The sequence below is a fragment of the Martes martes genome (genome assembly GCF_963455335.1).
Source record: "Martes martes genome assembly, chromosome: 8".
Classification (NCBI taxonomy): domain Eukaryota; kingdom Metazoa; phylum Chordata; class Mammalia; order Carnivora; family Mustelidae; genus Martes; species Martes martes.
In genome coordinates, this window is record NC_137895.1 from 83,095,870 (window position 1) to 83,114,732 (window position 18,863).

Genomic DNA, 18,863 nt, shown 5'->3' on the forward strand with positions numbered 1-18,863 from the left:
GAAATAAATCTAACAAAAGATATTTAAAGACCCATATGCAGAAAATTTGAAGACTGTCTTGAAAAACATTAAAGAAGACTTAAGTGGAGATATAGCACATTCATGATCTATAATAAGTCACAAACACATGGCAATATAATCCTCTCCAAACTGAGCTCTAAATCCAAAGCAATTATAATCAAAACCCCAACATAATTTTTCAAGGAATTTGACAAGATGATTCTAATATTCACACTGATAAGCAAAAGTCCAAGAATACCCAAGACATTCCTCAAAAATAAGGTAAGAAAACATGCCCAATGCCATATACCAAGACTTATAATACTATAGCAATTAAAGATAGTATGGAACGGGGAGAAGGATAAGCAGCAGATCAACTGGAAAATAGTGATATAAAAGAGATCAGTACAAACTTGACACAGAATAATGGTGGCATTGCAGATCCATGGGAAAAGCATGGATAGTCAACAAATAAAACTAAATGATTGAAATATTCATATGAAAAGATATGAAATTGGAATTCTACCTTCAGCATATATTAAGACTTAAACGTGAAAAGCAGAACATAAAACCTTTTGAAAGAAAATACAGAAGACTACTATGAGCTCAGGGAAGGAAACTACTTTTTTTTAACAAATCATATTTTTAGAAGTGCTAAACTTTAAAAAAAAGTCAATAAACTGAAATATACTAAAATGAAGAATTTCTGTTCACTGAGACTTCATAGAGAAAGAAAAAAAGCAAATTGGGAGAAAATTAAAAAAGCAAATTAGGAGAAAATAATTATAAAAAAAACCTGAAGGATTAGTATCCAAAATAAAGAATTTTTAAAAATCAACAGAAAAACAGCCTAACAGAAAAGTGGCCAAAAGACAAAATGGGCATTTCACAGGGGGGAAAAAAAATACAAGTGGCAAATAAATATATAAGACGATGTCCCACATTACTAGCAACTGTGGAAATGCAAATTAAGACCACAGTGAATTACCATTTTACATCCACTAGATTGAAAACAATTAAGAGGCCCGATTCTACCAGTGCTGGTAAAGATAATGGAGCAAGCATTTTTACATGCTCCTAATGGGAATACAAATTCATACAACCACCTTTGTACTACTTATACAATTGGTCATCAGCATGTAAAGTTGAACATATATACATCCTGTGACCCAGCCCCAAGAAACACTGCATGCATGTGGGTTTATGTAAAATTGTTTTCCATAACTTACACATACTAAATTATAGATACATTATAAAATGTAAATATTGTAATTTGACAGGCTATTAACAAGTTTCAAAGACCTAAATATGCCTTTTAAGCTATGAAAAACTCAGATACCCATGTAATTTGTATTTCTAAATAATTATCTAACAGTTAAAATTTTTAATATTCAAGAAATATCTTGATGGTATTTGTCTTTTTTTAAATTCTTACGGTAAGTCCATTCTCTGCTTATGATAAAACTATAACACATTCATGTTCTTCAACATAAATATGTATTTTTAAAGGGTCAGTATGACTTAAAGATAAAGATTAGAACATATTTTAAGTTTTCCATAATGAAAGGTCTCTAGGTTAAAGAGTGGATAAATGATTTTTCAAAATAAGGATATTCATTTCTATACAATATTTACCCAGCTAACTTTCTTTTGTGAATTGGGTAAAGATGTCATTACTCAAATTTTTATTGGAGGAACACCTTGGTAACGTGAACTACAGGAGCATGGTCTGAACATCTGAAACCATTTAAACCATTTAAAATGGTTTGAATAAAATAACTCAATAAAAAGAAACGAGCCGTAAGAATTTACAGCTGAAAAGAAATGTAGTATGGGTTTCATCTTTTCACAGACACTTTATCACGAAAGATTTTTTTATTCTAATTTTTTTTTATTAAGACAAATTTTCTAGAGCAGTTTTAGGCTCAACGCGGTACTGAGGGGAAGGTACAGACACTTCTCATCTGTATACTCCCTGCCTCCACACATACAGGGTTATCATTATCAGTATCCCACATCAGAGTGGTACATCTGGACAAGGGATGAACCCACACTGGCACACCATTATCCTCCAAAGTCCACAGTTTACATTACAGCTTATTCTCGGTGCTGAACATTCTATGGATTTGAAAAAAATATAAAATGGCATGTATCTATCATTACATTATTACAGAGTATTTTCATTGCCCTAAAAATCTCCTATGCGCTGCCTATTCATTCCTCCACCACCCCCAACCCCTGATAACCACTTATCTTTTTATGGTATCCATCGTTTTGCCTTTTCCAGAATGTCACAGTTGAAAAATATGAAATCATACACCATATAGATTTTTCAGATTAGTTTCTTTCACACAGAAATATGCATCTTAAAGGGGGGCTAAGATGGTGGTGTAGCAGGAAGACTATGGGCTTGCCTCATTCCTCCAACTCAGCTAGATAAATATCAAATATCAAATCATTCTAAATAGCCAAGTACTTGACCTGAGGACTGACAAAACGAACTGTACAACTCAAGGGAGAGAGGAGGCCATATCAAGGAAGGTAGACAGTGCAGAAATGTGGTTTGGGAGAGAAACGGATCTCAGGTCCTGTGGAGTGGAGGGAGCCCTGATCCTGATCGAGGAGAAAGGTGATAGAGCAGAGTGCTCAGGGACAGGCACAGAGACAGCAAGTCCCCAAAGTCACTGACTTGGAAAATGGGAACAGCTGACTTTCAAGAGTCTTTGCAGCCAGCAGGGCTTGACAACTGGAGCTTTAAAGGTCGGACTTGGCTGGGATAGAGCCCTGAGGCCGGTGCCCTGCTCCTGGGGAGAAGGCAGGCAAGCTACCTGGGGGCAGAAGAAGTGATCTGAGGTTCGCCTATGGCACACGGGAAGACTGTTGACTCTTCTTGGAGCACTCTTCTTGGAGAGGTGGCATCTGCAAAGACAACTCCTGAGGGACAAAAAAGCCAGCGGGTGCCATTTCCCTCCCCTGCCCCCCAGCAGAGGCGCAGAGACACCTGCTGAGGACAGCTAACCCAGCTAATCCAGATACACTGGCTGTTTTGTCGGCTTTGCTGCAAATCCCACACCCCTGTGCTCTGGCGCCACTGCCCTTCTTGGTCAAACCTGCATTTGTCCCTGCGCAGCAAGAGCCTCCCGCAGAAGACCAGTGCAGGTCCTTGCCCCAGCATGCTTCTGAAGTTTAGAGTTTTAGAAGTCAGCAGGCTTGGCTGGGACAGAATGTAAAGTACACCGCACTGTTTCCAGCAGGAAAGCAACCGAGAGACACACAGCCTGGAAAGAGCGACCTGAACACCTGGGAAACTGCTCTTCTGGGAGTGTTTCCCTGAGAACAGCAAGTGGAGACCCCTCTCCGGGTACAAAGGAACCAAACCTCCAACCCCCCTTAGCATAAACCAACTTCAGTCAACAGCACAGCAACAATACTGGCTGCCTAACCTGCTTATTACACCAAGTCCCAGCCTCCTGTGCCCCACTGTTATGGCTTTTCTCAGGCAGGCGTGCCTAACTCCCAGCGCAGCAGGCCCCTTCCCCAGACCACCAGCAGAAAACCCCCACACACACTACGTCTACTGACCAGAGAGTTTTCTGCAAGGTTTCAGTTCTAGTGGTGGTAGCAGCAGCAGAACTCATTTAACAAGCAGACCAGAGCACACCTAGTTAAAACTTGTCATACTCTGGCCAAGGTTCAAACACTGCCCACAGCAGGCAAGGAGAACCTCTGCTGATGCCTGACCTGAGGGACAGAGCAACCAAACACAGCAGCAGAGTCCACGCAGCACACACCAGACACTCCCGGAGCACCACGCCCTGGACACTATATGACCTCTTCTCCATAAAGCCAGGAAACATCACAGCCTTTTCTAAAATACAGAAGACAGAGACTCAGACAAAATGCCAACACAGAGGAATTCATCCCAAAAGAGAACAAGAAAAGGTCATGGCCAGAGATCTAATCAAAACAGATAAGTAGGGGCACCTGGGTGGCTCAGCGGGTTAAGCCTCTGCCTTCGGCTCAGGTCATGATCTCAGGGTCCTGGGATCGAGCCCCGCATGGGGCTCTCTGCTCAGCGGGGAGCCTTCTTCCTCTCTCTCTCTAATTGCCTCTCTGCCTACTTGTGATCTAACTCTCTCTGTCCAATAAATAAATAAAATTTAAAAAAAAAAAAAAAAAAAAAAAAAAAAAAAAAAAAACAGATAAGTAATATGCCTGACGGAGAATATAAAGCAACAATCAAGGATACTCACTGGGCTTGAGAAAAGTATAGAAGACATCAGGGAGACCCTTACCACAGAGGTAAGAGTTAAAAAACAATCAGAATGAAAAACGTAATAACTGAGATTCAAAACAGGCTGGATGTAATGACCCCAGAGATGGAAGATGCAGAGGAACAAATAAGTGATACAGAAGATAGAATAATGGAAAATAAAGAAGCTGAACAAAAGAAAAGAATTATGGATCACAAGAATAGACTTAGGGAACTCAGTGACTCCATCACACATAACATTCATACCATAGGAGTCCTAGATGAAGAAAAGAGAGAAAAGGAGACAGATTTATTTGAGTAAATAATCACTGAAAACTTTCCTAATCTGGGGAAGGAAGCAGACATCAGAACCCAGAAGGGGAAGGAAGCAGACATCAGAACCCAGAAGGCACAAAGAACTCCCACCAAAATCAAACGAAATAGGCCAACACCAAGACATATTGCAGTTAAATTTGCAAAACCTAGTGAGAAAGAAAAAAATCCTAAAAGCAAGCAAAACAAAAGAAGCACCTAACTTACACAGGAGACCCATAAGGCTAAATGGAGATCTCGCCACAAAAACCTGGCAAGCCAAAAGGGAGTGGAATGATGTATTCAATGTGCTGAATGGGAAAAATACGCAACCAAGAATATTAGAAGCAAGGCCGTCATTCAGAATTGAAGGAGAGATTAAAGAGTTTCCCACACAAACAAAAACTAAAGGAGTTCATGACCACTAAACCAGCCTTGCAAGAGATATTAAGTGGACCTCTGAGTGGGAAAAAAAGACCAAAAGTGACAAAGACTAAAAAGTAACAGAGAATATCTCCAGAAACAACAACAGAAGTAATAAAATGACACTAAATTCATATCTATCAGTAAGTACTCTGAATGTAAATGGACTAAATGCTCCAATCAAAAGACATAGGGTGTCAGAATACATTAAAAAAAAAAAAAAAAAAAAAAGACCCATCTATATGCGGCTTACAAGAGATTCATTTTAGACCTAAAGACACCTGCAGATTGAAAGTGAGGGGACAGACAACCATCTATCATGCAAATGGAAGTCAAAAGAAAGATGGAATAGCAACACTTATATCAGACAAACTACATTTTACACCAAAGACTGCAATAAGAGATGAAGAAGGGCACTATATCATAATAAAGTGGACTATTTAAAAAGGAGATCTAACAACTATTAAATATATATGGCCCCAATGTGGGAGCACCCAAAAATATAAAATAATAATATAAAGGAACTCAATAATAATACAATAATAGTAGGGGACTTTACCACAGCACTTACAGCAATGGACAAATCACCTAAGCAGAAAATCAACAAGGAAACAATGGCTTTGAATGACACACAGAACCAGATGGACTTAACAGATATATGCAGACCATTTCATCCTAAAGCAGCAGAATACACGTTCTTTACAAGGGCACAGGGGACATTCTCCAGAACAGATCACATACTACGTCACAAATCAGGCCTCAACAAGTACAAAAAGACTGAGATCATATCATACATATTTTCTGACCACAACACTATTAACCTTGAAGGCAACCAAAAGAAAACATTTGGAAGGAGCACAAATACATGGATGTTATAAACAACACCCTAGTAAACGGATCAACCAGGATATCACTGAAGAAATAAGAGAATACAAGGAAACAAGTGAAAATGAAAACATGATGGTTCAAAAGCTTTGGGATACAGCAAAAGCGGTCCTAAAAGGGAAGTATTCAGCTATGCAGGCCTACCTTAAAAGGCAAGAAAAATCTCAACTACACAACCTAACCTTACACATAGAAAGGAGCTAGAAAAAGAACAACAAGCAAAGCTTAAAGCCAACAGAAGAAGGGAAATAATAAAGATCAGAGAAGGAATAAATGATACAGAAACAACAACAAAAACAGTAGAACAGATCAATGAAACCAGGAGCTGGTTCTTTGAAAGAATTAATAAAATTGATAAACCCCTGGCCAGACTTATCAAAAAAGAAAAGAGAAAGGACCCAAATAAATAAAATCACAAAAAAGCGAGGAGACATTAACAACCAAGACCACAGAAATACAAATATAAGAGAACATTATGAAAACTTATATGCCAACAAATTGGACAACCAGGAAGAAATGGGTAAATTTCACAGAAACATATAAACTACCAAAACTGAAACAGGAAGAAACAAAAAACTTGAACAGACTGATAACCAGCAAAGAAATAGAATCAGTAATCAAAAATCTCCCAACAAAAGTCCAGGACCAGATAGCTTCCCAGGGGAATTCTACCAAACATATAAAGAAGAGTTAATACCTACTCTTCTCAAACTCTTCCAAAGAAATAGCAATGGAAAGAAAACTTCCGAATTCATTCTATGAACCCAGCATTACCCTGATTCCAAAACCAAAAAGTCCACTAAAAAAGAGAACTACAGGGGGGTGGGAGGTTGGGGGAGTCAGGTGGTGGGTATTAAGGAGGGCACATATTGCATGGAGCACTGGGTGTGCTGCAAAAACAATGAATACTGTTACGCTGAAAAGAAATTTAAAAAAAAAAATGAAATAAAAAAAAAGAGAGAGAGAGAACTACAGGCCAATAACCCTGAAGAATATGGATGCAAAAATTCTCAACAAAATACTAGCAACTCAAATCTAACAGTACATTAAAAGAGCCACTCACCACAACCAAGTGGGATTTATTCCTGGGCTGCAAATATTTCCGTATTTGCAAATCAATCAACATGATATACCACATTAATAAAAGAAAGGATAAGAAACATATATTCCTCTCAATAGATGCAGAAAAACATCTGACAAAGCACAACATCCATTCATGATAAAATCCCTCAACAAGGGGCGCCTGGGTGGCTCAGTGGGTTAAAGCCTCTGCCTTCGGCTCAGGTCATGATCCCAGGGTCCTGGGATTGAGCCCCGCATCGGGCTCTCTGCTCCATGGAGAGCCTGCTTTCTCCTCTCTCTCTGCCTGCCTCTCTGCCTACTTGTGATCTCTCTCTGTCAAATAAATAAATAAAACCTTTAAAAAAAAAAAATCCCACAACAAAGTGGGAATAGAGGGAACATACCTCAACATCACAAAGGCCATCTATGAAAAACCCACAGCTAACATCCTCCATGGGAAAACACTGAGAGCTTTTCCTCTACAGTCAGGAAGAAGTCAGGGATGTTCACTCTCAACAGTTATGTAACATAGTACTAAAAGTCCTAGCCTCAACAATCAAGACTACAAAAAGAAATAAACGGGATCCAAATCAGCAAGGAAGAAGTCAAACATTCACTTATGCATATGACATGATACACTGTATAGAAAACCTAAACAACTCCACCAAAAAATTGCTAGAACTGAAACACAAATTCAGTAAAGTTACAGGATACAAAATCAATGTACAGAATACTGTTGCATTTCTATACATCAATAATGAAGCAGCAGAAAGAGAAATCAAGGAATTAATCGCATTTACAATTGCACCAAAAACCATAAGATACCTGGGAATAAACCTAACCAAAGAGGTGAAAGATCTGTACTCTGAAAACTGTTGAACACTTAAGAAAGAAACTGAAGAGGACACAAAGAAGGGAAAAACATTCCATGCTCATGGATTCGAAAAACAAATACTGTTAAAATGTCTACACCACCCAAAGCAATCCACACATTTAACACAATCCCTATCAAAATAACAACAGCATTTTTCACAGAGCTAAAACAAACAATCCTAAAATCTGTGTGGAATCACAAAAGACCCCAAACAGCCAAGGAAATCTTGAAAAAGAACAGTAAGGCTGGAGGCATCACAATTCCAGACTTCAAGCTATATTTCAAAGCTATAGTCTTCAAGACAGTATGACACTGGCATAAAAACAGTCATACAGATCAATGTAACAGAATAGAAAACCCAGAAACAGATCCACAATTCTGTGGTCAATTAATCTTTGACAAACCAGGAAAGAATATCCAATGGAAAAAGATAGTCTCTTCAACAAATGGTGTTGGGAAAACTGGACAGTAACATGAAAAAAAAAAAAAAAAAGAAATTGGACCACTTTCTTACACCATACACAAAAATAAAGTCAAAATGGACAAAAGACCTAAATGTGAGACAGGAAACCATCAAATTCCTAGAGGAGAACACACGCAGTAACCTCTCTGACATTGGCTGTAGCAACTTCTTACTAGATATGTCTCCAGAGGCAAGCAAAACAAAAGCAAAAATAAACTACAGGGACTTCATCAAAATAAAAAGCTCCTGCACAGCGAAGGAAGCCATCAACAAAACTAAAAGGCAACCCAAAGAATGGGAGAAAATATTTGCAAATGACACATCTGATAAAGGACTGGTATCCAAAAATCTATAAAGAACTTATAAAACTCATAAAGCACATAATCCAATTAAGAAATGGGCAGAAGACATGAGTAGACATTTCTCCAAAGAAGACATACAAATGGCCAATAGACACATGACAAGATGCTCAACATCACCCATCATCAGGGAAATACACATTAAAACTACAATGAGATATCGCCTCACACCTGTCAGAATGGCTAAAATTAACAACACAGGAAATAACAGGTGTTGGTTGAGGATGGGCAGAAAAGGGAGCCCTCTTACTCTGATGGTGGGAATGCAAACTGGTGCAGCTACTCTGGAAAACAGTATGGAGGTTCCTCAAAAAGTTAAAAACAGAACTACCCTTCATTCCAGCAACTGCAGTATTAGCTAGTGACCTAAAGGATACAAAGTACTGATTCAAAGGGTACATGCACCCCGATGCTTATAGCATACCAACAGCAGCCAAATTATGGAAAGAGTCCAAAAGTCCACCGATAAATGGGTAAAGAAGATGTAGTATATATACAACAGACTATTACTAAGCCATCAAGAATGAAACCTTGATATCTGCAATGATGTGAGTGGAGCTAGAGTGTATTATGCTAAACAAAATCAGTCAGAGAAAGACAAATACCACAGGATTTCACTCATGTGGAATTCAAGAAACAACACAAATGAACATGGGCTGGGGGGCGGGGTGGGGAGGGGGGACAAACCAAGAAGCAGACTCTTAACTATAGACACAAACTGAGGTTTACCGGAGAGAAGGTAGGCAGGGGAATGGGTTAAGTGATGGGTATTAAGGAGGGCACTTGTGATAAGCACTGAGTCTTGCATGTAAGCAATTAATCACTAAATTTTACACCTGAAACTAATATTACACTGTGTGTTAACTGGAATTTAAATAACAATTTGGAGGGGGGGAAAAATGAAGATTCTACCTCCATTTTCAAGGAAAGAAGAAATAATCTTTTTATGATTTATGATTCCCAAATGCTAGTCTGCAGGCAAGTTCCAGAATTTGCAACAAGTTTTTACTATGTTATGATGAAAACTGGGAAAAGATAGGCCATACAGTAAATTCTTAAAATGTCAAATGATTTCATTAAAAGACCATTCCAGGGGCACCTGGGTGGCTCAGTCATTAAAAATCTGCCTTCGGCTTAGCTCATGATCGCAGGGTCCTGGGATCGAACACCACATTGGGCTGCCTGCTGGGCAGGAAGCCAGCCTCTCCCTCTCCCACTCTCCCTGCTATTGTTCCCTCTCTCGCTGTGTCTCTCTCTATCAAATAAATAAATAAAATCTTTAAAAAAAAATAAAAATAAAAAATACTGCCAAACAGCCTTTTGTTCAAGAAATTATAATGACAGCAAATGACCATATGTTTGTTTTACTAGGCTTAGTTATGAGAATAAAAAGTAACACTAAAAAAAGAGAGAGAGAGAAGAAATATGCATCTAAGGTTCCTTCATGACTTTTCACAGCTTAGTAACTCAGGCCTTTTTATCTCTCAATATTATGTCACTGCCTGGACATCTGAAAGATTTTTTTAAAAAATCAGCCTCCATACACAGTTAAAATAATCACACACATTATGGGAATCCCTTACTTTTTCAACCTAAAGTATGCTGATGCTCTGTTTGTTGGCAACACAGGATTATACGGATCAGCATCCATGCCTTTGGTGTAGCATTCAATTGCTTCATCATATTTTCCTTGTTTGAAGTATTTATTGCCCTGAAAAAGCATATGGGATCAGATATATACCGGCAAAGAATTGCAGAACCATTTTCTTTCAATATTATGCATCTCTTTCTAACTCATTAGTTCTGTGTTCAAGGTTAATAGGAAAGAAAAGAAAATTAAGCAGAATGGTCTTTCAACAAATGCTGAAATTCACTAGTCATTGTATGAGCATAAGCCAAAAAAGCCTTGGCAGAAAAATGAGTAACATACCTAGCATTATGCACTTTTGATTGACAATAACCCAGAGAAATGTAACAAAAGAAAGACATCAAGATGAAGTTTAATCTGTAAAGAATTCCACCTTCTTGAAAAGCAATATAATTTTATAATGAGGCTTTCTAAAGAAGGATGTTTAACATTTCTAAAAAGTAACCAAAGATGACCTGTGATATGGAGGAGTGGAATTTAATATTCATGTCAAGATTCACACTCTGATTTTAAGTTACTTTAGTCTACTACAAAAAAGAAAACCTAAAAGGACTCTGTACAGTCCATGCATTTTACATATAATAATTCATTTAACATTCATAACAACCCATTGAAGTTTAGTAATACTATTAATCTTATTTTTACAGTTAAGAAAACTGAAGTACAGGTAATTAAAGAGCTTGTCATAGGATCTGAACCCATACAATCTGGTTTCAGAGCATATACTCATAACCAAGAAGTTATACTGCCTCTTGATACGGATATAGCCAGTAACAAGTTTGAACACCCACTAAACTACATTGAAGAGATACTGAGATCCACATAATTTTCTACATATCCTGCTTACACGAAGGAAACTAATGCTAGCCTAAAGAATACCTTTTCTTTTAGAGCAAGAGCCTTTTGTGAATCTATGTGAATCCCATCTTCTTCTGACTCTGATTCTTGAGACACAGAATCATGGGTATTCTCTTCTTTATCAAGCTCATCAAGGATACTGTCCTGAAATTATAAGTAGAATAGTGCTCATAATTACATGACCATTAAAAAAAGAAAAAGTACACTCAACAGAACTTAGGTTGTAATGATCTAAGGACCTGAAGGCCTACAGTTGCTTTCAATCCAAGTAGCCTCTAATTGTTAGGATTATCTCCAGAGAAAAATGTACCCTTGTTTAGAAAACCAAGATCCAAACCACTTGAAGAATCTAGCTTTGAAGTCATGAAGTAGTATCTAAGTCAACAGAGTCTACACCACCCCTAAATTACAAACTATTGGTAGTGAGGTATTTATGGCTTGACATACGCAAAGTCTAGAAATAACCCCAAACTAGTGTAATAAAGAACCAATAGCCAAGAAGGGGTTTTTACTAAAAACCTTTTTTCTTCCTTATTCTCAAAACATGAAAAACTGCCTATAAAGCACATTAACTCCTAATCCTCACAAAAACCTACGAGATAAGTATAATTCCCCATGTTTTTTTTTTTTTTTACTGAAAGGAACCGAGACACAGATGTTTGTTAACTCAAGAACACTCGGCTAATGAGTGGCCAAGTCAGGATTTGAATTGAGGCAAATCTGCCTCCTCCGAAGAGCTCTCAGTGACTATGTTATATTGTCTCTCAGTGAATTCCAAAAATACAGCTGACTCTACCAAAGAAAATACATAATATACTAGTCCAACAATTCCCAATCTCTTTTGGATCACATATTCCTCTCATGGTAATAAATCATCCCGTAAACCCCATCAGGATTTTTAAATCATGTTTATCATATATGATAAAAGAATGGTTTTTAGTAAGAGACTTAAAAACCAGTAAGTGTTAAAAAGTTCATTAAAACTCATTTAAACAAAAACCTTAATTATATAAACAAAATTTCTTGCATTTAATACCATACTATTTTATGTCAAAAAACCCCCAATCATGGGTAAACTGAAAAACAAAATAAAATCTCTGCTTAGTTTCACTGAATGAACATTAAGAGACTGAAACTCAGCTAAGTGTTTTAGCATGAAGATTCTACAAATCCCACCAGCCTACAGACATTAAAGAGCCAAGATTATCCAACGCTGCTTTGCCTGCATGTGTAGACCACTAGCAGCAGCAGCACACTAAAGCAGCTGCTCAGATCTCAACTCGAGTGGAAAGGTAAGAAAACACCTACATCTTGTATAGATAAACGAAAATGACGTCAAGCAATGCAGTACATCATGATGGCACTGGCCACACAAAGGAGTTCAATCAATATCTGTTGAATGAGTAAATGACTGGGTAGAAAGCACCTCTCTCAGAAATGATCTAAGGACGATGGCTCTCAGGAAAAAGTATTATAGGAAGATACCACCTTAAGAAAAGGAAAAAGCTATATAATGAGGGATAAGGTCACAAAAAAATGAAAGTAGACTACATAATACTCAGCAGAAAAAATATGTTCAGAAAGTATCATTTCCCACAGCAATAAATCCAAGACTAAAATCATACTTCTCTTACATCGTGACAATACTGAAGCAGATGGCAAACTATTTAGTTAGTAGTCCCAGCTCTAACTTAAGTCAATTAGCCTTGGCTTCATTAAGAAAAATACAACTCATCTGGAAAACTTGGAGCAGTGTCTTCTAAAACTAAATGTATATATAAACTATGACCTGGCAAATTCCCTCCCAGGCGCTTATATCCATCAAAAGACAAAGAATGTTCATAGCAGGTTTATTCATAATAGCCCCAAACTGGAAACAACCCAAATGTATGTTAACAGGAGAATGAATACACAAATTGTGATATATTCACACAAAGGAATTCCGATCAGCAAGGAAAAAGAACAAATTATTCCTACTTAATAATATGGATCAATCTCAGACAACACTAGCAAACAAAACCCAACACAAAAGAGTGCATACTGTACAATACATTTATATGAAATTCCAAAACTGACAAAACTGATCTATAATATGAGAGATCACAATAGTGGCTACCTCTGGGAGGTAATCAAATGAAAAGGAAGGCTTCAGGGATGCTGGAAATGTCTTCTATCTCGATGCAGATGGTGGATTCTCAGGTATATACAGGAGAAAAAAATTCAGGAAACTATACACTTAAGATTTTTGCACTTTACTGTATGTGTATAAGAACCTCAAATAAAAATTTTAAAACAGAAAAGTCCAAATAAACATAAAAATCAGAAGAGTGGTTAGCTATGGGAGTAGAGGGAAGAAAGATGGGATGGGGATGCAGTATTTTTGAACTCTGTATGCAATGGTGGTTACCCAAATCTACATGTTTAAAAAATGGCATCGAACTATACATACACTGTACCATTATCAATTTCCTGGTTTTGACACCATACTATAATTAAGGAAGATATAACCACTGGGGTAAACTGGGCAGGGAGTATGCTGGACCTCTACGTACTATTTTTGCAAAAACAAAAAAGAAAGAAAAAATAGAAAAAAAAGAAAGGAATCCTGGCTGTTTTAGCCACTACTCATTGAAAGAGGGCTTCAGGAGAAAAAATAATCTAGTTAACTGAAAAGCACTGTGATTAAATTTGCATTCACATAAAATAATCTTTAAGTGAAAGACACAAAGGTAAGAACTTTATTTTTTCATTTAACCCACCACTCTTAGCTAACTCCAAGACAATTTTACTCAAATACTAAGAAGCACATAAGGAGATTAACTCACCACATCAAGTTTTGCCCATGCTTCATAATCATAAGATTTTATCCTGTTTTTTGTGTTTTCATCTTTGGTTTTTTTAGAAGACTCTTTAGGCTTGCCTTTCTTCTTTTTCCTAAAATTCCCGTTTCGAATAGGAGGTAAATTCTAGGGATGGGAAAAAAATAAACACACAATGTTTGAGCACTGCTTTACTATTACTTTTCTGTATAACTACAAATGTTTAAAATTCTCACTAAATTATATTTTCAAGTAAGAAGTACTTTTATTTTTTAAGGGCTTAAATATACCAATTTACCATCTTCACTTAATTCATGCTTGAAAAGTTTAATTCATTCTTTGACAAATGTTTAATATTGTTTAGTCACAACGAAAGTATTATCTAGAAATTTTAATTATACATTTAATTTGCAAACCTAAATTCACACTTCCAAAATTGCCTGATTTTCAGCCTTACTACAATGAATTAGAGGCACTGCAACAGCAAATTGAACTGCCTCTACATCATCACTATGAAAAAATTATCCATATTTAAATGCACAGTCTTAAGAAAAACGTTTGGTTGAACCTACGTTAAGTAATCTACATTTTATGCTAATACTGTATGTTAAGATATTATTAAATATATAACTATACATGATCTGTATCATATATACACTTAAATATCAAATTAAGAATTATCACATGGACTTCCTTTCTGTAACTATTGGCTAAGCCTTAAAATGTCTTAATAGAGTTAATACAATTATTACAAAGACTTAAGAAGCAGAATTTTTCAAAATGTTGACAGGTGGCAAATCACTTCAGTTTCAGTATTTTCAGAACATTTTAAAAGGTTGTGCTTTATTTTAAATTAGTTTTGCTGGATTCTAAAGTAGGACTTGATTAAGAAATTTACCTCTTCAGGAACACCATTCTGTCTTCTTAGTTCCATATCCTTCTGTTTAATATCTTTTTCCCAGTTTTCTAAATCCCTCATAAAGTCCTGTAATTCTTCTGCATTTTGTTTCACTTGTAGCTGTAATTCAATTGCTTTATTTGTCGAAGTCATTGTGGCCTGCAGAGTTCTGGCCAACCAATCTCTGACATGAATGAAAAGAATTATTTGTTTTTGAAGCATAGCTAATTAATGAGTTTTTACCACTTCATAAATGGCAAAAACACACGCATAGGGGAGAGCCTAAAGTGATGATGAAGAAAGAAAATATTAGTTTATTATTTAAATGTTTGCTGAATGAACAAATGAAAAATAAACAGACAAGTCTGGGCATCACTGCAATGCAATATGAATGAAAGGCAATAAGGGGAAATCCCTGAAATTTGCAAGTAGCCTATGGTAGCAGACTCTGCTCATCTCCAGTTTATAAATTAATCCGAATTATCTCCTTTACTCCTTTTCAAAATTTATTGAACTTCTGCTATGTGACAGGCCATGTAAAAGCAAGTAAGAGAGGGAGACAAACCATAAGAGACTCTCAATCTCAGGAAACAGACTGGGGGTGGCTGGAGGGGTGGGGGTGGGAGGGAAAGGGTGGCTGGGTGATGGACATTGGGGAGGGTATGTGCTATGGTGAGTGCTGTGAACTGTGTAGGACTGATGAAACAAATAATACTTATATGTTTAAAACACACACACACACACACACACACAAGTAAGACAAGGTCCCAGGTCTAGTGGAGAAGGAAACAAAATAATCAAGTACTGAGCCACAAAATATTATGCTAGGCAGGGTTTTTCAGCCTTTGGGCTACTGACATTTTGGGCCAGATTAATTCTTTGTGGTAGAGGGTCTGTCCTATGCACTGTAAGATAGTTGGTAACACCCCTGGCATGTTCCAACTCTGTGGCAGTATTCTTCCTCCCCTCCAGACTGTGACCATCAAAAATGTCTCCAGACATTGTCAAATGTGACCTAGAAGGCATATTAACTCCTGGTTGAGAACAAACGTGCTAGAGGCACATACGGATGCTGTGGGGCTGACCACAAATGACAGGCATAAATCAGATGGTGAAAAGGGTGGTGGGTTCCAGGAAAGAGTCTCCAGAGGTGCTATAACTAGCCAAGTGTCAAAGTGGCCAGCCAAAGTGATTAACCATGGAGGAGTGGGCAGGCAGACCAAAGGACTAAGAAAGAGATGATGGAAGAGATGGCTGAGGTGGCTATGGGACAGATGTCAAGATGCCAGGCCGTGAGGTCTGAAAGCTATGAAAAGTATCCTGGAGGTAAAATAAAAAGTACCTGATGACTGATTCAGTTGAGGAGCGGGGGACCAGAGAAGGACCTAACCAGTCTTAGATGCCCACCTTGCGAGCCTGGAGAAATCAGTAGTGCTATTTGAGTCAGGATCACAATTTTAAAAAGAAAAGAGGGGAGCACCTAACTGGCTCAGTCAGTCAGGTGAAAGTGCCACTCTTAATCTGGGGTTATGAGTTCAAGCCCCAGGTTGGGTACAGAGATTACTTTAAAAAAAAACAAACAAACAAACAAAAAACTTTTTTTTTTTTTGAAAAGGAAAGAAAAAGAGGTTTCAGAATTGGAGGACAAGAAGAAACACAAATATTTCAGTTTGGGATATGCTGAACTGGGTACTTATGGGACATGAGGATGACATATCCAGTAGGTAGTTACATAGGATAGAGATATAAATTTATAAATTTGGGTGTCAGTAGCATTAAGGTAGAAGTTACAATCAGGGATTTGGACCTGCTTCATCACTGTGACTACTGGGTTGGGTGGGGAGGGGGTGGAGCCTGCAAAACACTACCATTTAGTGAACAAGCTGAGGAGGAGATGCCAATACAGGAAAACTAGGCAGCAACATCTAGAGAGCTTGGAGGAAAACTTGCAGAGTACTGTCACAGAAAAGAATTTCCAAAAAAGAGTTCTCACTTTGAACAAAGGCTGGCAGTGCCTAATGACACATAGGTAGCATAAGGGGAAAGGTGCATTGTAGGGGCGCCTGGGTGACTCAGTGGGTTAATGCCTCTGCCTTCAGCTCAAGTCATGATCCCGGGGTCCTGGTCCTGGGATCGAGCCCCGCATCAGGCTCTCTGCTCAGCAGGGAGCCTGCTTCCTCCTCTCTCTCTGCCTGCTTCTCTGCCTATCTGTGATCTCTGCCTGTCAAATTAAAAAAAAAAAAAAAAAAAAGAAGGTGCATTGTACTTAATCATATAAAGATTTATTGAGAGTTTCGATGAGATTTAAGAAAAGGATGGACATAAAATGAGCTACTGAGTAAATGAGATTATATGGGGATTAGCATAATTCTGCCTTTAATAATCTAAGATTATTCACGAGTAGAGTCTGGCGAAAGAGGACGAAGAGAATCAGGGTAAAAGAAGATCTAGGAAAAGGGATGACTGATCGGGAAAAGTCTGCAAAAAGGTGGGAAGGGACTCAACGCTTAAGAGGAGTGGGGGAGTAGCACGGGAGAGAGAGCGGAAATTAGAAACATCACTTTCCTAACGGTTGCAAATGCAGACATGTCTTCTGAACCCTTGCTTTGACTTACAACCTAACTTTAACCTTCTTTTCAGACAGTGCCCAAGTTTGATCACACATGTGTATCTCAATAAACGAAATCAGTGAAGTACTTTGCTGGGGACTCAAAAATAGGAATAAACGCAGCAAGCCCCTGAGATGCTGCAAAGGGTCGAACCCCTTTTCCATTTCACTCATCACCTCTTCTGCTCCCAAAGGTACAACCGGTCCCACGGAACCTGCGACGGGGATGGAGTCGGAGCAGGGAACCAGAAACTTCCAGTGCTGGGGGGGTATCGCTTTCACCCTCGGTATCCGGGCGAATACAGCACCCCCACGCCGAAAGAGGGCGGGCGCCCCACAGTTCTCCAAGGAAGGTGGATCTGCGATCGAATCACCGCAAATCCGCCCAATACCCCGGGCAGCCGGGGTGGAGGGACGGTCGGCGGAGCAGATCCTCCATACCTGGGCGCGCAGGGCGAGCCCCTTCCGGAACGGAACGCTCACCCGGGACGCCGCTACCCTGGACACCGCCGTGCCGCCGCGTCCTCGCCTCCCCCCTCACGCCTTCCTGCCCTCGTCTCCCCCGGGGCCCACGGCCACCCCCAAAGCCTCGACGGCTACTGCAGCCAGCGATAAAGGAAAAGCCGGCTCACCTCACTAGGCCGTTACTGCCCGCAGGGCCGGACCCCAAGCCTGCCGCGTCTCACGCCGAGCCCCGCCTTCCCAAGCTTTCCCACAAGTCCCCGCGTGCCCTCGCCCCGCCCTTTGGCGTCCGGGCGGAGCGTGCGCAGAAGTGCAGATAAGGTGCACCTCTTTTCTGGGGGAACAATTAGAGAATTGATAGGTGTGTTAAAGCCAAATCTGACGCCTTTCCTGCTTCCAATGTGGCTAAACTTTACGGGAGACAACCCAAAGCTTCAGAGTCATCCTGACTCGTTCTGATTCCCAAAATAATAACGCCTTGAGTGTTAACTAGGAATCCCCTCAGAACAATTTTGGCCCAAATATTTTCCTTGCGAGTCGTGTCTCTAGGTCACGACCTTTATCAGCATGATGATCTTCTCAGAAAGGTACTGTTTCAAACAGACTGTGTAATCTTGGAACTCTGACAATTACGAAGGTTTTGGTTTTTTTTTTCCTTTAAATTTAAGTATCTGTATTTGGCAAATCAGTTCTTCAGTCTCTTTTTCCCTTTGCAAGTAAACGCTCCTTTTTCTTTCCCCTTTGCAAGTAAACTCTCCTTTTTCTTTTTTTTTAAGATTTTATTTATTTATTTGACAGAGATCACAAGTAGGCAGAGAGGCAGGCAGAGGGGCAGGCAGAGGGAGAAGGAGAAGCAGGTTCCCTGCTGAGCAGAGAGCCGGACGCGGGGCTCGATCCCAGGACCCTGGGTTCACCACCAGAGCCAAAGGCAGAGCCTTAA

At 38.9% G+C, this 18,863-nt stretch overlaps 1 protein-coding gene across 2 annotated transcripts in view; it reads right to left on the minus strand.

Moving 5' to 3' along the window:
- The window catches only part of RPAP3 (RNA polymerase II associated protein 3), a 40,682-nt gene extending 22,505 nt beyond the window's left edge, over positions 1–18,177 (minus strand). For both annotated transcript variants that reach the window (XM_080812024.1, XM_080812023.1), the window contains exons 1-5: positions 18,094–18,177; positions 14,854–15,037; positions 13,962–14,102; positions 11,158–11,280; positions 10,214–10,341 (exon numbers count right to left, since the gene is read on the minus strand). In XM_080812024.1, the coding sequence (XP_080668150.1) occupies positions 10,214–10,341; positions 11,158–11,280; positions 13,962–14,102; positions 14,854–15,006 (545 nt within the window). In that variant the 5' untranslated portion in view covers positions 15,007–15,037; positions 18,094–18,177. The remainder of the gene's footprint in view (positions 1–10,213; positions 10,342–11,157; positions 11,281–13,961; positions 14,103–14,853; positions 15,038–18,093) is intronic.
- Between the last annotated feature and the right edge of the window lie 686 nt (positions 18,178–18,863).